The 22,564-nt window shown below is 38.3% G+C and overlaps 1 protein-coding gene across 5 annotated transcripts in view; it reads right to left on the bottom strand.

Moving 5' to 3' along the window:
* The window catches only part of SCAF4 (SR-related CTD associated factor 4), a 60,168-nt gene extending 39,601 nt beyond the window's left edge, over positions 1 to 20,567 (bottom strand). For 3 of the 5 annotated variants that reach the window (XM_079156421.1, XM_079156423.1, XM_079156424.1), the window contains exon 1: positions 20,106 to 20,567. In XM_079156421.1, coding sequence (XP_079012547.1) covers positions 20,106 to 20,135 — 30 coding nt within the window. In that variant the 5' untranslated portion in view covers positions 20,136 to 20,567. The remainder of the gene's footprint in view (positions 1 to 20,105) is intronic. The other 2 variants (XM_079156420.1, XM_079156422.1) reach the window with 1 other exon arrangement.
* Positions 20,568 to 22,564: the final 1,997 nt, after the last annotated feature.

Raw genomic sequence — 22,564 nt, 5'->3', positions numbered from 1 at the left:
TACATTAGCACATGGACTGGGGATATAGCTCAGTTCATAGAGTACTTGCCTATCAAGCACAAGGTCCTGGGTTCAATCCCCAGCACCAATAAATAAATAAATAAATAAAATAAAATAAAAATAAAATAAAATACATTAGCACAGAAGAGTAAAGACACTCAGGAAAATAAAGACTAAGTGGCTATGTTGAGTAAAAAAAAAAAAAAAAAAAAAAAAAAAAAAAAAAAAATTCAACATAGACCCAAACTAGAAGGTATTATACCAACATAAAGTTGTAATGAGGAACAGAAGCCAATGATCTTTTAACAACAGAAAATAAGCGGCATAGAGGCAAAGTGATGTTGTCTACCTGAGCAACAAGTTAGAAGCAATGTAAGTTACGATATTTAATATGAACTTTGTGATGCTTAAAGAGCCCATGATTTAATAATGAATGTGCTAACTTACCAGGAAAACAACTGTCAGTATAGTTTAGATGATCAGAAGAGTGGGCTATACTCAAAAGCAATCAAATTTCAATTTTATAAGACTTAAGACAAGCATATGGTACTTTATGTTTTAGATCTCAATTTTACCTCAGGGCATCAGAGAGAGCTATAAATAGCCAGCACTCTGTACCGTGAAATTCTACTTTCTGAATATGGACTCATCCATATATTCCAGGTAAGACAGGGTCTCTATTGCAACTAATTCCAAGTTTGATTCTTAGGTCTTTAAATGCTGTGTTAGCCATCTTTATGAATTATTAGTTTACTACACGAAAGCATCTAAAACAGTGCTTAATAAATGTTGGATCACTTTTCTTCCTGGTCCGTACTTCTACCCTCCCTCACACACCAACCCCTCATTTTTTGTTTCTTTAAAAATCAATATACTGTCAATGTTATTTTTTGTTGTTTTCTATTTATGTGTAGTTTATTGTTCTCATTCTAAAGCAAAATGAATTTGTTATTTGTAAATGATTTATTATGGAGTCCTTCCTTACCTGAATACAGAACAAATCTGCAATTTATAATAAAAAAATAATTCTTAACAGTCACCAATATTTGCCAAGGAATCTCCCAAGTATAAAATATAGTCTGATGTTGCTCTAGGATTTTGATTAGTAACTGAATTTTTGTAATAAATATGTTAAGAGTCATGGTCAGGGGCTGGGGAGATAGCTCAGTCGGTAGAGTGCTTGACTTGCAAGCACAAGGCCCTGGGTTCAATCCCCAGCACCACACCAAAAAAAAAAAAAAAAAAGAGTCATGGTCAGAACCTAGGCCCAATAATCAACTACCCGGGAAATCTCAGTTTCACTACTTGGCAGCTACAAGAATTTATTTCTTCATAGGTAAAAGTGAATAATAATAGTCTCCACTTAAAGAAGTCCAAGAATTAAATACAAAAAAATACATATTAAAGTACTCAGCATAGCATCTAGCAGAGAATTAAGTATATACTGGATATTAACACATACTTTTGTGGAAAAAATAGAGAATCCTGGAGATAATTCAGAGCAGTGCTTTTCAAACTACAGGTTGAAATCCATTGTGAAAATAGCTTCATGGGTAGGGACAAAACTTTTTTCAGTGGAATAAAGTAAAAAATAAAATAGCATTGCACATAAGGGTAAGTGTAGGTCTCTGCATATGGATACTTAAGTTCCTTATACAAAATAGCATAGTATTTGTATATAACTTCTTACATACTTTTAATCTTTAGGTTGCTTATAATAACTAATACAATGTAAATGTTATGTAAATAAGTATCCTACTGTATTAAGAACTAATGAGAAGGAACAAAGAAGTCTAAGTGTTTAGGTGTACCCACTGCAGGCATGAAACTACACAGCACACAAATGAGACACAAAGGGAACAATTTTGGAACCAGAGAGTCTGAAATAAGGGGGAGGCCACAGCATTCACATTCACATGAATTCAGAGCAGTGCTTGGTGCATGCCAAATTCAATCTTACACTTTGGAAATTTCTAGACTCCCCCCCCCCAATATTTTAAATCCAAGATTAGTTGAACCTGTGTATGTGAAGGGTCAACCACTGTTTCATGAAACTTCTCAGTTTTATTTGTGGTTATAGATGCATAAGAGCCTGAGTCTGAATGTAAGTTGGAAATCCTCACTGTGTAGACTGTGGTATAAAATAGGAAAGCCAATGATCCACAGGAAAATTCGTTTTAGAAATGAGGAAAATAAGGCCCAAAGTGATCACTGGTCACCTCTGAATAATGCGTAGATTCTATCAAACCATTAATGCATTTCTTATGGACAAAGTGTTAAAAAAAAAAAAATTACCACCAATGCAGAAAATAGGTCATGTTTTTCAGTTAAGTTTCAGCTTTATACATCAAGCCTGAAAACCTTAAAATATTATTCCAATAAAATCTACTAGTGAAAAAACACCAGGCATCATGGTACTGTGAAGAGGTTCCACAACAACTTACCTTTAAGTATGGGCCTGCCATGTAGATGATTCTGAGCAAATAACCTCTCTGAGCCCATTGTCACTTGTAAAAAGGGTATAATGACATCTATTTGATAGGCATGAAGGCATCAATTTCAGTTAAGAACTAAACTGGTTTCCCAGTTGGAATGACTAGTATCACCTGGCGCAGGTCAAGTATTCAATAAACATTAGGTATAGCACTCCCCTCACCATTACAGCCTATATTTGTAATTCATCTGTCAATAGGAAAAAAATTACCAAGGCAGCCAGAGAAACATGAAATTCTGCCTACACAGAGTTAGAGCAGCAGCTGCCACCCACAAAAGGTACAAGACCCTTTTTTAAGGTGTAGTATACTACAAAAAAAGTATATTTGCTAGCAGCAAATCTGAGTTTGGTTCTTTATTCTGTCGCTAGCTCAATGACTACAAGAACATCTAAACATGACCATGGTCCTGCTCTAGACACACAGAAACTTGAGATACAAAGTACTTTAAACATGATGAAGAAATACTCATCCCAAACCCTTATACTATAGTTTCAAGAGAAGATATGGAATGAGGATATTTACCCTGTGACATTTGCAAAATTAAGTGTTTAGGGATTATTCAAAGGAACATGGTATTCTAACAATGGCATAAACCTTGACAAGTGTTACTTGCTTAGTTCTGTGTTGCTGTATAGAATACTAAAGACTAGGTAACTTTTATAGAAATTTATTTCTTACAGCTCTGGAGGTTGGAAACTATAATGCCAAAGTACCAATATTTGGTGAGGGTCTTTATGCTGTGTCATTCCATGCGTGGCAAATGGCAGAAGGGAAAGAGAACTCAAGAGGGGGTCAAACTTTCTTTTATATTAGCCAACTTTCACAAAAAATGACTAATCTATTCATAAGGACAAACCTAATCACTTCTTATTAGACCCCACCTCCCAACCTTTTTGCACTAGGGATTAAGTTTCTAATACATGAACTTTGGGGAACACATTCACACCATACCAAATTCAACCTAAGCTTCAAGCATTTTTTAAATTAAAAAAAAAAAAAAAAAAAAAAAGTGAATAGTACTCACCCTATCTCTCACCCTATCTCATAAAGTTGTCAAGGTAATGTATACAAATCTCTTACCCAGTACTTGACATGTAAGTGCTCAGTAAATAATTGAGCAATATAATTTCCTGGGAATCTTTAAACCACATCCAAATTTTTTTTTTTTTTTTTTTTTTTTTGTACTGCAACTACTATTCAAATGCTGCTTAGAAAAACCTTCTCAATGATGAAAACACAGTTGTATCAAAGACTTGTAAAGCTCTATGGAATCTTTTTACCTAATCCAGTAGTCATACCAAATTCAAACTTGCTTTTAAAATATATCTGACAGGGCTGGAGTTGTGGCTTAGTGGTAGGTAGAGTGCTTGCCTCACTTGTGTGAGGCATCGGGTTCAATTCTCAGTACAGCATATAGATAAGTGAATAAAATTAAGTTCATCAACAACAAAAAAATTTATATATCTGACAGATTCCATCTAGTAACACATACTTCATTCCCTAATTAGTTCCAATAGGTAATAGCAATATTTTTTGTACTGACCTCAAATCCCTTCTGGTATTTTCCCTTTCCTGTTCCAGTTCTGTCCCTGTAGCACATAACCATGTACTCCTGTGTTAATGGGATCAAAGAGTGAACTGGATTTTGCAATAATTTCATAGTACTACAGTAAAAAAAAAATTACCGCACGTTTAGGGGCCTAAAACAGCCCAGATTTATTATTCTTCACTTTGAGGCCAGACTCTCACAAGTCTAAAAGTCAGGGGTCAGGCAGGGCTGTACTTCTGGAGGCTCTCGGGAAAATCTATTTTTCACTCTTTTAAATTTCCCACCTAATCACAGCCAGAGTGCCTACGTTCATTTAGTTTACTGCCTCCCCCTCTACCTTCAAAGTCAGCAGCATAGCATCTTTTCCCCTATTTCCCTTCTCTGTTCCTGCTTCTCTTATGTAAGGACCCTAGGACCTCTAAGATAATCCAGTATAATCAATCCATATTGAGATCCTTAGCTTAATCACATCTTCAAAGTCACTTTTGTCATGTAATACATACATGGGTTCTAGGAAACAAGATCATGAACATCTATGAGAAACGATTCATTACTTTTTAAAAATAGTGCTTAATTGTTAAGTGTAATCAGCTGAATCCCTCAGACTGTTTTTCAACATGATCTCCATCAAAATTAGATCTTCATGCTGACTGTTTTGGCGCTTGACAGTCCTTTCAATCTATTTAGTTAGCATGGAAATATTTTCTATTTGATGTTGATTCTAGTCCAATTAGTTTATAAATTTCATAAATTTATTTAGTATGACTAAGTCAATGGTTTTTAAAATATAAAAAAAAACAACTTGTGCGATGATCTTAACTGATAATCAGATTTACTGACAGCTAAAATCCACTTAACAATACCCTGCCTGTATTTTTCTAATTTATTCATGATGCAGTCATAGCCAATATCTTTCTGAAAAAAACTGGCATATAGTCTTCACTGGACAAAAACACACTTTAAAAAAGAAAGAAATTTAATTTGTTCTGTTATGAATTGTTAGTGAAATCTGTTCTGGATGTTGGTGACTAGCAATTTCTAGGAATGCATAAAACAAATCTCTAATAGAATTGGCAGGGATAAAGGTGAACTGGCATAGAGTTTACAATTTCAAGAATATGCCTTTTCCTACTTTTTGAAATTAAGCTATCAAGGTAATGAAAAGAATTAGAAGGCTACAGATTAATTCAAGTTAATTTTTCTTAATCTTAACTCCCTCAATCAGTAATTTTCTTCCTGAATTCTCAATGGATTCTAACCGTCTTTTCCTTGAAACTCCAAAACACGTTTTTCTAATTTACTTGTAATGAATTTTACTATTGTAGTATTCTTTCTTTTATAACTATGACCTTCAAGATGGTATTTTTCTTTAAGTTCCTGTTTAATATTTAATTGAAAAATTTAATTAAAAAATAGGAATGCTTCCCAAAAGAAATTCAAATACTTAACAGTGATGGGTGAATACTCAAATCTCCCTCCTGTTTGGTACAGGTATCAGTGCTTAATTCTATAGTCTTTCCTCCTTTTTTTGTTCATTTGACTTAACATACCATACACACTGGCTTAATCCAAACCAAGAGTTAAAGCCAACCCAATTTTTATGTTGATTAGTGACACACACTTTATAAAGAAACACTAAATTTCTTTTTAAAAAAACCACAATTATCTTTTCTGAAAAGGTGCTTTACCTATCTAAGTACAATTTAAAGGCAACTTCATAAAATACTTATTGCTAGAACAACTGGGTAAGGGACCATTTACAGTCACTTCTTACCCAGCATTTCGTTTTATGCCTTTAGTGTGTAATTTACCAAAGGTGTGTTATTGAGTAAATCTTTTCTAAGTACTGGGCAATGCAGCTGGGTGCAGTGGCACATGCCTATAATCCCAGCAATTTGGGAGGTTGAGGTAGGAGGATCACCAAATCTGAGGCCAACCTCAGCGATTTAGTGAGACCATGTCTCAAAATAAAAAATAAAAAGGGCTGGGGTGTAGTTTAGTAGCAGAGTGCCCTGGCTTCAATCCCCTGTACCCCACCTCCCACACACAAAGGACAGGAAAAGGACAATGCAATGTAGTATCTAGTAGGGAGAGGAGGGAAGAAGAATCATTTGTTAAACAAGTAGTATTATGCCATTCTACCTGAAAGCTGTTAAACAGCATGAACAAACACTAAGAGATACAAAGAAACTGAAAAAATGTACAAAGAACAACTCAACTAACAAAGGAAATTCCAATGGTTAAACAGTAAACATAGGAAGAAAAATTCAAACTTACCAATTAATAATCAAACAAATGCAAATTAAAACAAAAAGATAATTCTTCATTTATGTGACATGAATGTGGATGGCCACAAAGCAAAAACTGATAAGACCTAGTGGGCAAATTTTAATTCTAAAGAGAAATCTAAAAGCATATAATGAGAATTTTAAAAATGTCCATACCTTTTTTTAACCAATAATTCTACTTCTAGAATTTCCACAATGACTTCAGAAAATAATAAACTGAATAACTTCAGGTTATTAAAAAGACCTGGAAACCATGTAAAAATTTCCAAACACAAGGCTGGTGTAATGATGCACCTGCAATTCCATCTACTCAAGAGGCTGGGGAAGGAGGTGGCGAGAGCCCAGGAGTTTGAAGCTATCCTAGGCAACATAGTGACCCCACTTCCAAAACAAAAGAAGTTCAGAACACATGCAGAAAGGAAAAGAATACCAAAATACTCTAAAATGCTAATGGCATTTGATGGGATTATGGTATCTTTAATTTTCTACCTTAAACAGACCTACTGGCATTACTTTTAAAATGAAAAATATTAAAGTTCATGGATTTAAAATGAAGTTTGATGTGCATAAGATAAAAATGTGCCTTCAACCTTTGATTATAAATGTAGTTTAATCATATAGAATATACAAATGATTATACAGAATGATCTGAAGTGACCTTTCCATGGAATAAATAATCTTTGAAGTTGTCACTATGCCACTAGTAAATCTTTAATAAAACTTTTTAAAAATTAAAAAATTTAAAAATAAAATTAATATAGTCCTCCTTAAAGACCTTACATAACTGAAACTCTTGTGGGTATGAAATCCAAATCCAGGAGACCACTCTTTTAAATGTATTTTGTTGTTGCTATCTGTGCACTAAAGAAAGCACACTTTTAATTACAGATATATATTCTCTTGTAAATTCTTTTACTTTTCAGAGTCAAAACCCTTTGATATCTTCACATTAAGCCACTTTCCCACTTTCTTAGAGGAACACGAAGACACAACAGATCTAGCATAAGTATGAAGTACTCCCAAGGTACAGAAAATGTACAGAGGTTTCTAAACAGAAAATAAATTGCAGTTTACTTGCTACTACTGAGCAAGGTCTTTAGTTTGCTGTAAACACAACAAAATAGCTTCTTCTCCATAAAATCTACTTCGGATTTCATTTCAAAGCAGATACTTTTCATATGCAACAATGTTGCACATAAATATTCCCAGAGTCAATAGGTTTAAAAAAAATCCTCATATTTTTTCTTAAATTTTCATTTCTTTAATCACATTATTCCACAAACTTGCCAACTTTTCTCCTAGTTCCAGGATTTAGAGAACTATTTTACCAAAATAAACACATATAAGTGCAAAATTAGTCAATATTAAAAATGAAAACATTTTCAGGTTAATCATACACACACACACACACACACACACACAATCTTTTAACCTGAAATAATTGTTGATATCTGAATTGCTTTCAGTGGGGCATTAGCTTTATTTATTTAAAAAATTTTTTTTAAATGTTGATAGGCCTTTATTTTTTTTCATTTATTTATGTGGTGCTGAGAATTAAACCCAGTGCCTCAAATATGCTAGGCAAGTGCTCTACCACTGAGCCACAACCCCAGCCACAAGAGACATTTGCTTTAAACCACAAGATATCTCCAAGTACAAAATCCCTTCTCCCCACCTGCCACTCAGTCAAACAAATGAGGAAACAAATAAGACCCCAAACCCACAACTCAGCTTCAAATAAGTTTGGAAGAAATGAGATTCTAAATATTTACATTTGGAGCAACAAATAAATCGCAGAACTATTTTCAAAAATTCACAAGTTTATATGTATTAACAATATATACCAATTCACAAAAATATTAAAACATAAAAAACACTATAAAAATTAAAGAACTCAAAAGTATGATCTAAGACTTCCTAGGGTGCTTCTCCCATGCAGGTCATGGTTGAAAAAGAAAATCAGGTTTTGCTATCTCATAATCTAAACTATAAAACAATCATTTTTATTCTTCAAATATTAACAGTACTAATCAGGAGGAAAAAAAGACCCTCTATAGACACCAACATTAATTATCTTGCATATATTAAAAATACATAATTACTGACATTTCCATTACACATATTTCTATGTGCATTAAAATAGGGCTAGTAATATAGCAAAATATAAACTCCACCTGCATTATTTCTCACTCATCAACAAGCCTTATTTCTGTTACCATTTGCTGTTTGGCGTCAGAAAAAAATTTCTAGTGGAATGCAGCGGTACCTGTCTATAATCCCAGCAACTCAGGAGGCTGAGACAGGAGGACTGCTAGTTTGAGCCTTGGCAATCTAGTGCCCGTGGGTTCGTTCAATTGCCAGTGGGGGTGAGGGGAGTAATTTTCTAAGTAAATATCTAATGACTTCCCCTATAAAGCATGCCCTAATTTATTTTTCATTTTAGCCTCTCTCTCTTAAAATTTCCAAAGGTCTACTCTTCACTCAAAACTTTCCACTTATATAACCAAGCTGTACTCCCCTCACCAGGGCTTTTAATCTACTTTGATCTAGCTCATCACAACAGGTCATTTTCCATTCCTTACTTTATTTTGGGTAATTCAACTATGAAATAATCAACTTGCAAAGTCTTCCTCTTTAATTGCTCAAGAAATATGCAGGGAAGTGATTTTAGGAAATGTCAGTACTATATCCACAACACTGCTCTACTTCTTACACAAGTGCCAGATTTCAAGATCGCTTGTATTGGACCTCACTAATGAACTTTGGATCCTCTCCAAGTTGGCCCTGAAACATTTTTGTGAAATATTTTCTCAGACTTCAATAGGAAAAATAAAAATTATTTCCAGGATATAAAATCATTTGGAAGAAAAATAACAAAGTTGGCATTTATAAAGTCCCTAATCAATTAAAAATTGAGTACAAAGAAATGTAAACACACAAATCTTAAGGCTTCGTCCTTCCCTTCTCATCCCTGTTCTCCTCCTTCCACTGTTCTTCTATTATTGTTTTTTAAATTGGTGCTTTATTGGTATAAAGGTGAAATTTTCTGTGGTATGTTCATATATGTACATATATAATTTGGTCAGTCTCATGTCTCAGTTCCTTCCTTTTCACATTCCTCCTCTCTCCTTCTCAATTCCCTTCCTTTATTCCACTAATCTCCCTTCTATTTTCATGGGATGACCTCCGCCCCATCTTCTTATTTTGCTCTAGCTTCTGCATATGAGAGAAAACATTTGACCACTGACTTTTAGAACCTGGCTTATTTCACTTTGCCATGTTCTTCAGTTCTGTCTATTTACCAGCAAATGTCATAATTTCATTCTTCTTTATGACTGAGTAAAACTCCATTGTATGTATGTGTGTGTATACATTTTCAAAAGAATCAAGTGTTGATGGTATCTACTAATGAATGTGGATGATTTACCAAACTGACAAATTTTTCCAAAAAGCACACATTATTTACTACCAGGTTTCTCTTTCTTCATAAACAGCAGAGTAAACAAAGATTAACTGCTCCAAGAACTTCAGAGCACCAACGTGAGGCTGTGGAATGGGCTCAGATAAACTTTTAAAAGACTTGAGTCAATCTCAGAACTTTACGAAATCACTGTGTGAACTTCGTTTCCTTTTAGAGTGGAAAGAATGCGAAGTCATGTAAGACACCTAACTCATTAACTGGCACCCTGTTGGTATCTAATGAGAGAATGCAGGATTTTTTTCTAGTTCCTTCCCTTGAACTATCCCCACTGGATTACTTCTAAAAATATCCTGTCAAAACTAAAGATACCATTTGAAGAAACTTAGGATTCAGGATCAACAAATTAACTAACGGTTGTGCAGTTTGCTCTTGGATATTGTTTTCAGCCTGAGAGAAAATCAGATCAAGCAAAAGAACAAAGAAAACGGTGTTACAACCTAACATTTTTGTGTTTAAAAGTACATTATCATAAAACTCATCATTCAAAAATGCACAGTTCAGTGGTTTTTACTATGTTCAGAGCTGTGCAACCATCAACACTATTTAATTTTTAGATATTTTCATCACCCTCAAAAGAAATCCCCTAAAAATTAGCAGTAACTCTTCAGTCCACGACAACTAGTCACCTACTTGGTTTCTATGGATTAGCCTATTTAGAACACTTTATTTAACTTTACGAAGTTTAATCTTATACAATGTCCTTATATTTATTAGACAATGGTGAAAGGCCTTTATAAAGATTTGGACATATCTCCAACTGAACCCCCAACCTGGCTATCCTTTCTTAAAGTGATTTATCGCCTAATATTTCTTAAGGTGAATTAGGTGATGTATAGGCATTAAAGTCTGAAGAACACTGTGCTTCCTAAAGGATTAAAAGGCAAATTACAGTAAGTTTCTACACTGTAAGTTTCCTTTATACAGGGCATTATAACTCTATTTCAGCAAAACTTAGTTCTAATGGTCACAAGAAAAAAAAAGTGGAAAACTCATGACAAAGTGCATAAAGACACAGTGGAGATATTGCAAAGAAAGATTACAGACTACAAGGTTGGTCAACTATTACTTTCTAATGCAAAGGCATATTTAGAGTGAGGCAATGCACCTAGGTGTAAGCAGTGTGGGGGGCAAACTAGCTCAAGACTTTAAGTATAATAAAACTCTCAGTAGGCTTCTTGTTTTGTTTTATTAAGCACTGACAATTTTAACTAACATCAGTAATAAAATATCCACTTCGTTCTATGTTGTAAACTGTTGCCATAGAAACTATTCAGTTTTTAACAACATATGTCAAAACTGCATGTTTTTATGACATAGCCCTTAATAAGCAATCAAGACCATTCGGAAACCCCTTAGTTACATAGTCTTTTCCAATCCAACAAGATTCACTGTGCCTATTCATGTGAGGAGTTAAGTACAAAAAGCCTGAGGACATATGAAGGTTTCCTTAGGCTCAGTCTCTAAATCTAAGGTACCTATACATACATCTGTGCTTGAATAGTACATTTAAAACATGACATCTACACACAGTTTTTCTTTCTTGAGATACCTCTTTTTTCTGATAGAAATATTTAGCCTTGAACAAGTATCTAGTGGAAAACAAAGCTTTAAATCTTAAAGACTCATGAATAGAAATTACAGAGAACACCATTACTAAGCAACTAAGTGTAAGGCAGTAAAAATTTACACAGAATTTCAATAGTGTTTACAAAATATAGAAATTTACATTTTTGGGGGTGAAAACCATTGTAATGAAATAATTTGACCAAAAAGATATCTAAAAGCCACTAAAACAAATGGTGAACATGGACACAATCAGAATTATGATTTCCAGACTTCAATGTGAGGCTGGGGATGTAGCTCAGTGATACAGCGCTTGCCTACGACATTCAAGGCCCTGCGATCAATCCCCAGCATGAGGATGGGAGGGCATAGAATTCATTATGAAATGGCTTTTTAAAAATTCCTACCAAACACAGCCCTATGTTTAAGACTATTTTTATATCTGCTGCTTTGTATACATTTTTTCTTAATTAAAATTAACCTTAAGAAGTGTTCTTTGATTATGAGTACAGATTGACAAATTTGGTTTTAACACCAATATGGAAGGGTCATGTTTAACTTGCATTAACAAACCTAAGACTTGACACAGGAATATCAATACTCAGTATCATGATATACCAGTTTACATATAAAATTTTCCATTAAAAAAATAAACATATTAGTGCAATTTATAAGTATTAACCAGTTTCTTCTTGGGAAAACACCAAGTGGCAGACGACACTGGTACAGTAGAGTGCCTAGAGACTGTGTTGGCTTCTTGCAGAGGCTTCAACACCTGCCTCTGTGGAACTCATGGTAGCAAGGCCAAGGCATGGATCCCTCTCATCAAGCTGGGCCACCTGGTCAAGAACATGATAAGTCCATGATCACTCCAGGATAAAGTTTTGAAGATCATGTCTGTGCAAAAGCAGACTTGTCTGGCCAGTAGACTAGGTTCAAGGCATTTGTCACTACAGGGGACTACACTGGTCACATAGGTCTGCTCCAAGGAGGTAGCTGCTACTTTAAAGGACGCCATCATCTTGGCTAAGCTCTCCATTGCCCCTGTGCAGAGGGCTACTTGGAGAACAAGATGGGCAAGTCCTGCACTGTCCTGTAGTTCTGTGCTAGTGTACCTCATCCCTGCCCCTGGAGGGACTGGCATCATCTTAGCCTCTGAATAAGCTACTGCTGATGGCAGGTATTGATGACTATTATACCTGTCAGGTACAGGTATAGTACCTGACAATTTCACCATGGCCATCTCTGGTGCCATCTCTAAGACCTACAGCTACCTAATCCCCAACTTCTGTCCACCAAGTCTATCGGGAATTTCCTGTGAAAACGCACTCCAGCTGAGCACAGTGGCAAACTGCTGTAATCCCAGTGGCTCAGGAAGGTGAGGCAGGAAGATTGCCTCAGCAAAAGACAGCCTCAGCAAAAGTGAGGCACTAAGCAACCGGGTGAGACCCCCATCTCTAAATAAAATACAAAATAGGGCTGGGGATGTAGCTCAGTGGTCAAGTGCCCCTGAGTTCAATCCCTGGTACCCTATCCCTGCAAAAACAAACAAACAAAAAAAAACCCCACTCCAACTCCAGTCTCTGTGCAGAGGACCAGTGATGGCTACAACATACGGTTTTTATGTAAGGAAAAGGAAAATGAAGTGAATGAAAACTATTAAAAAATAAAAATATCAACTATTATTTCTACTGTAATATTTATCAGTAATTGGTATGATTCTACATATGTACATGTGTATAAAGTTCAAGTTTCTTTTCTGCCCATTTTTATTGTCCAATAATAATTATTTCTGAAATACCTATTATAGAAAGATATAAAAAAGAAAAGATCTATTTTGGATGTTCAATATGCTAAGTCACTGCTTTATGGTCTCTTCCAACTGGACCCACATGGATTTATACCAATAATCACCAATTAGCCAAATATGAATTATAACTTTCAAGCAGCATTTGGATGGCTGTCCAATTTTACTGAATCTTACTTGTTCACCTTTGTCCCCAATCATACACGCAGGCTTCTGATCCTTAACTCCATTCCTGAGTTATGTTGGTTTTCTCGCCAAATTTATGACTAATTTGTTGAACACATCACTGGAATATAAAGGTCTATATGTATGTATCTGTTTTTACAAGCACCAGTATAGAGCTTTAACTACAAAGCAATGAGATGTAATCAAAAAACAATGCAAATATTAAACAGGATGAAGAATAATAGATTCTCAGATTATTGTGAATCTTAACAGTTCTCAAAAAAAGAAAGAAAAAGAAAGGAAGAAAAAAGAAAAATCACAAGAGCACATTAATGGTACTGAATACCAAAGGAAAAATGAAGATAGGTCTCCTCTAATCTAAGTTCCCAAAAGATCTTGGTAAGGCCTATCCGAGTGGAAATTTAGCTATTACCCATCTTGACCTTTTCTGTGGCTCAACTAAAACACAGTATCAATAAATCAACCAATGCTGCCAAAACTTTGAACTAGTTTAACAGGTAAGTTGCTTACTCTATATACCTGAAAATAGAATTGTTTTTAAAGTTGTATGCACTTGGTTCTGAAGTATGCTAAAGATTTAGCACTGTTTCAACAAATGTTATAGTACTAAAGGTTCATCATTTATATAATCATTTTCCCCAACCATACTATCAAGGAATATTTAAAATGAGATTTGAATATGTGTAGACATTTATACAAAAGTTGCCTGAGATGCTTAATTAAATCATATTTGCTTATGTCCCATGGCAGGAAAAAGTGCTACAATTTGTGTCTGGTTTTGAACTACACAAAACCTACCATTTTGTCAACTTTATATTATTAGGTAGTTTACTCAAATAGTGTTTCACAAAATTCATAAACCAGACTTTTTCTTTAATTTCTCTCTGAATTGATTCCCTATCACATGTATAGATAACCTTTTCTGAAACAAAATATTTGACAAAAGTTATAGGTAGAAGAGGATATAAAGAACATCAGGGATAAATGTTGCTATGGAAAAGTCAGCTCTATTCCATTCACTACTATAAAAAGTCAGACCCCAAGTGTTGGCAGAGATTAGGAACTCCGTGAGGGTCAATGAAGAACAAAAGGAGAACACTAACTTTTGGTAAACAAAAACCCCTGATCATGGTACAACATGGTCAAAAGTAGTTAGATAAACCTCCAAGTTTATTGTAATCATTGACCTAGTTTTATATATCTCCTCCACTCACTAACAACTTCATTTGAACCCTCTGTTAAATGTCTTTAGAAAGAGTGCTCAGAGAATAAGTTTTATAAAAGATTAATATAACATAAAAAAACCTGAATCATCCTCATGAGAAGATACAAATTCTAGAAGACAATCAGCCCCAGTAATCAACAGGCAAAATATAAAAGTCATACAGAAGAATTTACAGTGAAAAAAAGGGAAGAGGAAGCAAATTCCCCATGGAGAACTCAATTCTTCCGTCAGGATAACATGGGTCAAGACTGAGAGCTCAACCGAATAATCAGACCAAAATCAATCAATATATTAAGTATTCACAAAGTTTAATTTATATCTGATTTCAAAGACAAAAAATGAATATTAACTCCTTTTCTTCGTACACTGCAAAGTAGCATTATATGCACTCTACCTCAGAGCAGTAAATCTCAAAAAGTAATACAAGGACCCCTGAGGTCTTTGAGGTCAAAAGGTTTTTTCACATTAATATTAAGACATTTCATGTCTTTTTTATCCATTTTCTCACTAGTATACAGCAATGCTTTCTTTTCTTTTTTAATTTTTAGTTGTGGATGAACATAATACCTTTATTTATTTATATGTGGTGCTGAGGATCGAACCCAGTGTCTCCTGTGTGCCAGGAAAGTGTTCTACCACTGAACTACAACCCCAGCCCACAGTGGTGTTTTCTAAGATTGACTGATGAATTAGTCCAAGAAAATGAATGAAAAAGGAGACATGAGAATTCAGGTTTTATTAAACCAAAGTTTAAATGAGATTTGCAAAAAAAAGGTAAAATAAAGTCACTCTTCATTTTTGGATTGAGAATGTTAATTTTTCATTAAAAATGTTAGGTAATAATGAATTTATTATTTTTAATAAATGCATTTCTCTAAATTTCTAATGTGGTAAATATCAATAGATAATACTCATATAAAAACTCTCTGTGGTCCTTAATTTTTATGAACTTAAAAGAGTCGAAAGCCAAAAAGGTTGACGATAGCTGTCCTAAAGAAGGTGCCAAAGTCCTTTGCAGTCTATCAGTAGAAATGAACTAATCTTTACAGTTATATTTGAGCAAAAAAAGCACACTTTAGGAATATACACAATAAGCCACTCTCATATATCAAGTATAGATTGCAATGGTTTATAGACCACAGAGATTAACACCAAAATCATTATTTGACTGCCTCTGACAGTAAGAAGGGTTGGAGTAGGAATGAAAGGCAGAGAGAAATTTATGTATTTTTAAAATAAAAAATAGAACAATTGCCAATTGTTTTAAATTTACAGCTTTTATCCATTCAAAAAATTTCAACAAAACATCAAACTCTTCACACTAAGGAATACCTAAACACACAATACAATTAAATACGGGCCATAACTGATCTGATTCTTTTCACTCACCTTTTCATCTTACACTTTATAGTGTCCTAATGTAAAGTTCTCCAAATATCCTATTAAATGGTTGTCTAATAACCTCACTTTTCTCATCTTTTCCTTCTAGCTATTTTACCTATACTTCCAATCTGTCCCTTTTCTTTTATCCACAATTTTGCTCCAAGTTAACCACTGCCTCTTGTTGCTTTAAACTATGCTTTTCTATATTCCCTCCCTTGAAAATACTTAAAACTCCACTTTCATCTAACAGAGGCAAGGGTCTGAACACCACTGACTAAAGCTAAACCTATACTCCACGAACATTCAAACTGCCCAGCAGCAGTGCTTTGTACATTGGACTGACCTTCCTTCCCTGTATCCTTAAAGTAACTTTTCCATCCTAAGCCCTTAAAACCAAACCTCTAAAAGACTACATTTGCTACCTCTTATTTCCTTATCTCTCATCATCATTCAACCCTAAGCTTCCAATCCTATTACCCTAAAACTATTTAGTAGCCCTTTAAAGTTTTTAACTTGTGACCACTTCCCTGAATTGTAAGGAAATATTACCTTTAGGCACCAATTAAGTTGGAGATCTGCATTCAAATTCCAACTCTATTGTTAGTTAGTAGTATGCCAGTGGATAAACTATTACTTTACTTCTTTAAAAATCGGTTTCCTTGGGCTGGGGTTGTGGCTCAGTGATAGTGCGCTCACCTAGCACACACGAGGCCCTGGGTTCAATTCCATATAAAATTAAAATAAAGGTACTGTGTGCACCTACAACTGAATATATATTTATATATACATATATAAATATTTGTATAATAAATATATGTATATTCGTATACATATATAAATAAAACAAATATATTTGTATATTTACATATACAAATATTTATGTATATATTTGTACATATATTTATATATATTTAAATATGTATAAGTATATACATATATATTAAAAAAACCCAAAAGACTAAAAACATTTTTTTTTTTTTTTTTTTTTTTACAAAAATTGGTTTCCTTATCTGTAATTGGCTATCTGTCCAAAGTTGTAGGCTTCCGTACCTATTAAATTATATATGAATGCATAAAGTGCCTGACAAGCCATAGAAGTATATTAAGGATTCTTTTTTTCTCTCCCCCTCAAAATTTTCTCCAGGGCACATCTGAGATTGATTAACTGAAATCTCCCTCTAACAAGATTGCATCCAAGTCTGAGTCCTATATGCCCAACTGCTTGCCAAAAATATCCACATGACTGTTCCACACATAGGTCAAACTCAACTTCTTCAAATATCAAACACATCTTCTCCACTGTTTGACTTCAATGTTAATGGTATCATTACTGTCAGCATTTAGAATGTGGAGGCAGAAGGTACTTATAAAAGTCCCTGGATTACTTTTGCTGACATCCTTCCCCTCCATTCCTGAACTAAGTTTTCCAAGTTCAGGTTTTACTTACCTCTCCTACTTCAGTAGTCAACCCGTCAATCTTTCCCAAGTCTTTGCCTCCCACAACACACACCACTACAAATTAAGCACAGTTTTGATTATATCATTCCACTATTTAAAAATCTTCAATGTTTACCCAGTCTAAAAATGAAATTCTTAATTAGACAAGACACAAGTCTCTAAACTATATGTGTGTGTGTGTGTATATATATATATATATAAATATATATACCAGTCTTACTTTCCAATAGCTTCCAGAGTCAAATCTCTACTCATCTATTTCTCAGCTCCACTGCCCTTTGATCATTTTCCTATACCTTCTGATATCCGAAAACTGAGGATTCTTCTCTTCCCAAGTCTTTACTGATCAGCCATGGCCATTCCACAGCTAATCTATTTTATCACAGATTAAAGTTACCTGCCTCAGTCTTATGTCCTCTACTAGATTAACTCTTAGGCAACAGAGTCCCTTCTCTGTCTCACACTATTTGAGACACAGCTAAATAGGCACTTGAATGCTTGTTAAGTGAAGATTAGAATTAGGAGATGTGAGAGTACAGAGAACTAATCAATAACATTTTATGAATAAGGAGAAACAGTTGAGAAGCACTACACATCAGGCACAGGATATGGATTTTTAAAGTCAGATTAATTTCAATAAAAGTCATTTAGCAGAAAAGAGTTGACACTAGCAACATACACCTAACATAAATACCATCTGTAGTTCATAAAGACTAGGAATAGGAATCAAAATTTAAGACAGAAAATAAACAATGATAAACAAATGCTTATTTGCACATTTTAAAAGGTCACAATACCATGTCCTCTTTTCAAGCAGTTAATACTATATCTTATTTTGGTTTTTCAAGGCAACTACCAACTGCACTTTTTTAGGGTTAATATTCTGTGTTTAATGTGCTTGATGTCAACTTCCATAACCCCTAAAATTTGAAATACTTTCTTCCCACATTTTTTGATGCCTTATGACAATGGTGGAGTCTGTAGAATTAAATACTTCTAATCCTAAGAATACACTAAAAAGATTCCTCCCGTTCATTAAAAACATCCAATAGTTAAGTCTTTAATGGGGGGGTAGGAATGGGCTTTAAATCATTTAACAGTTGTTTTGCCTTTTGTGTAAGTTCCCATTCATTCAAGAAGTTATTTGTCAGGCACCTGCTATGGTGGGGGAGGGGAGAAGGAAAAGAACAGAAACCACCTGCCCTCATGGAGCGGACATTCTGGACATTCCAGTGAATTTTACCTTCAGGAAACAAAGCTAATTCCAACCTTGAAAACTCTGGAGCGTTATCATTAATTATCTGGTAACCAAAAATTAGGAAATAATATTTTGTTATTTTGAAAATCGTCACTATTAAACTTTTTCAAGACACTGCCCAATCCCAGTTGCAAGAACTGTAGTTAAAACATTTTATGTATCCATCAGTTGAAGGAAAATAATTTTTAGGATAATTTGTGTGGCAATAAATGGTACTGGACTGCAGCGTTCACTAGAAGGTCCCATATCACTGCACTACAAATAGGAAAGAAAGTTATCTGTTAATAATAATTGTTACAAATGAACTACAAAAATCTTATCGTGAGATAGATGCAGCAAGTTTTTAAAGCCACAACAACACCTCGAGTACTACTATATCTGATTTCCTTAATGTTGGCTTTAGGGTCTGAAAAATAAAGAAAATCCAACTCAACCCGCGACAATAGTTTCTACTCTGCAGCTACACCGGAAAAAAGCATCAATGGTCAAGTCCCCTCCTCTCAAATCGATTCTGATACAGAAAGACGGTAGGAACGCTATACGCCCAGAGAGCACCTGGAACGATCAGAGATACAACTGAAGAGCTTGAAGGGGCAGTCAGCTTTGTTCCCAGTTTGGGGAGGTTTTCACATGTAAATGTCCCCGCAGAAGAGAGCGGAGGATTAGCCACCTCGGGAGCGGGTGCAGGGTGGGGAACTGGAGGCCTGCGCCGGCTTGCTGGCGGACTAAGGCGGAGCAAATACTCTGCTCTCCCATTCAACTTTTTGGGTGTCACGTTGGGACCATGGAGCCTGTAAGACGGTTATGCCCGAGACTCGAAAAGATAAGAGAGCACCCCCTCTCCATTTAGCAACCCCCGTTCCCAAGTGTGTGACACTCGCAGGAGGGGGCCGAGCACCCTCTCCAGCTCCTCCCGGCCCGGGATCAGAGTCCAGCCGCCGACCAGCCGCGGTCCGAGCAACAGGAGGGCCCGGGCCGCCGCTCCGCCGGCTCCGGACGGCGGACGCTCCCGCTCCCCCGCCCCCAAGCCCACACGGCCGCCCGCGCTCCTTTCTTAGACCCTTGCGGGCTCCGGCACCGCGCAGCCGATAACGGGTCTGCACGCCGAGCGCCAGAGCGCCGGGACGCCAAAGCGGCGAAGTTGGAGGCGACGGCCGACGTGGGCCCGGCAGCCCGGAAGGGGGCGAGGGGGCAGCCCGGGTCGCCGCCGGGTGGGCGGTGGGGGAGGGGTGTGGGTCAGCTCCCGTGGCGGCCGCGACCTCTCCGGGCCAGGCCGCTCCGCGCAGGCCCCGCCGCCCCGGAACCCGGGCAGGAAGCGTCCCCACCCCGACCAAAGCTTCAAACCTCGGCGGCGGGAGAAGCGGGCCCGGCTCCCGCAGCGGGCCCGCACCCCTGCCCCGAGCAGCTCTCACCTCCTGGTTGAAGGCGTTGACGGCGTCCATGTTCGCGCTGCGGCGGCGGCTGCTCCAGGCCCGCCGGTCACATAGACCTCGCGCCGCGGCGGAGCGGGGCCGGGGAACCGGCCAAGCCTGGGGCGGGGAAGGCGACGAGCTGCGGAGCCCGAGGCCCGGCAAGAAGGGGCTGCGGCCGAGGCGGCGAGGCGAGCGGCCGAGCAGAGGCAGCGGCGGAGGGGTGGCGGGCCCCTTCTCAGTCCCGTTTGCTGGATGAGGAAAAGGAGGCGGCGGCGGCGCTGGGCTCCAACATGTCCGTTCGGGGGTGGCGGCTGCGCTCTGCGTCTCGCTGACACGGCCCCCCGCGCCCTCACGCACTGGCCCACACTGGCCCAGCCGGCGAGCGGGCGGGCCTCTCTCTCCCTCTCGCCAGCGGGATGGCGGCAGCGGCCCGAGTCCACGCCGCGCGGGGCACCCTGGGACGGCTCGGGCCTCCCAGCGCTTCCTGTGCCCGGCGCCCGCCCCGCCCCGCCCGCCCGCGCCGGCCCCGCCCACGCCCCGCCCCGCCCCGCGCCGCGCGCCGCGCGCCGGGCCGCTGGCGCGTGACGCCGGGACGCCGGGCGCTTTCCCGCCGGCGGCGGCCGCGGGCCCGGGAAGAAACCTGGCACCGAGGCCCGGCCAGGCGAGGGCGTCGGAGAGCGCGGGTTCCTGGACTGCGAGGCTGGCGCTGAGCCGGCCCTGGGGCGCGCGCGCGCCCCCGCCCGACGCGGCGCTCACGGGGTGCGTTTTTTTGTGCCATTGTGCCCAGGCGGGCCCTGCACCCGGCCGGGCCGGGGCGGGCGGGCACGACTCGCCACTGCCTGGAACAAAGGGCTCAGGATTTAACCTCGGCCCGCTGGGGCGAGCTTTTAGAATCTCCTGGAGGCGGGGTGGGGGGGCTCTTCCCATGCAGCGCCGTGTCTGCCCTGTGGGTTAATTCTGCGCGACCTGAAACCCCGAGAAGGACGTGCAAGCACTGGATACCCACGCAGGCATACAGCAGCCTCTTGTGCCACGGAGGAGTGTATTCCCGAAACCTTGACGTTGATTCCTCAAACCAAGTTTCCTTTTCTGCGGAAACTGCCCTGATTCACTTTCCTCCTGCTGTCTGCTAGACACAGTACTGCTTGTTGGCTATATGGAAATATGAGTGTTTTTCTGCCTGCAGACACCCCAGTTTGGTGGAAAGGACAAGCAAGCGAAACAAGTTTTATAAAACTCAGAGGCCCTGGAAAACAGAGAAGAAAGGTATTTATCCTAGAGTCCAGAAAGACTTCTCAGAGGAAGTGGCAGGAGAGGACCCTATGGACCAGGGAGGCCTGATGATAATTGCTCCATCACCTCCCCGTGAAGAAGGACCAGCTAGAGTTTAGGGAGTGGCTAAGACCGGATCCTAAGGAGTCTTTACTCTTCCAAAGAGTTTGGGTTTTGTCCAGCAGACAGTGGGGAACCATTCTAAGATTTAAGAGTGCTGTCATACAGGGCACTCTCTGAAGAATGGTGTGGAGTGGGAAGAGTAGAGGCAGAACACACATGGTGACCCAGCGGAGGAGAGACAGATATTTAGTGGAACAAGAGGCCTGGACCAGAATGATTGAGGTTAAGAAAGGAGGGTGTAAAGGAATATGCCCAGGGTTCTGGTTTAACGAATGGCAGGATGAGGGGCTTCTGAGTCAACTGGGATTTATGGGAAGGAGTAGAATTGAGGGAATAATGGTTACATTTGCAGGTCACTTAATTATGTGCCAGGGTACCTGACATACAATTCTGTTGTTTAATCTTCATAACAGGCTTCTGTGTCCAGTGGCCCTTGTTTAATAGCTGTAGAAGTAATGCCCAATGCCCTTGACTGAAGTGCCCATGTCAGGCAGCTGGATGATTTCCCCTGCAAGCCTGTAGAGTTTGAGCTGCCCCTGGGACAAATAAGCAAGGATGTCTAGGAGGCAGTCGGGTAAACTGTGGAGTCAGGAGAGCTGGCAGAGAGGAACTGGAGATCTGGGAGTCATTAGTGCACAGCTCCCGGAGGAGCTGAAACAGAAAAAAACACGGAACACAGGTGTTTAAGGGATAAGAGGTTGAGGGTAAGAAGAGGTACAGAAAGAGCTCTGGAGAAATGATAGTCCCTGTCCGGTGCTGAAGGTAGAAAGAAGTACAGCGGGGTAAGAAATGGAAAGTGTATCAGTTAGTTGACAGCAATTAATTGTACATGTCAAAATAACTTGGAGAGAGAATTTTGAATATTCCCAACACAAACGATAAATGTTGGCAGTGAGGGCTACACCAATTACTGTGACCTTATCATCACACATTTTATACATGTATTGGAATGTCATACTGCACCCCATAAATATGTCCTCTTAGTATATGCCAATTATAATTTTAAGTATTAAAAGATGATTAGAGTCTGATCGATTCAGCATCTAGAAGCTTATCTTGCACCT

Source organism: Sciurus vulgaris, assembly GCF_902686455.1.
Source record: "Sciurus vulgaris genome assembly, chromosome: 10".
NCBI classification, from domain to species: domain Eukaryota; kingdom Metazoa; phylum Chordata; class Mammalia; order Rodentia; family Sciuridae; genus Sciurus; species Sciurus vulgaris.
The sequence above is the reverse complement of the archived record's forward strand: the minus strand, read 5'-3'. Positions and strand labels throughout refer to the sequence as shown.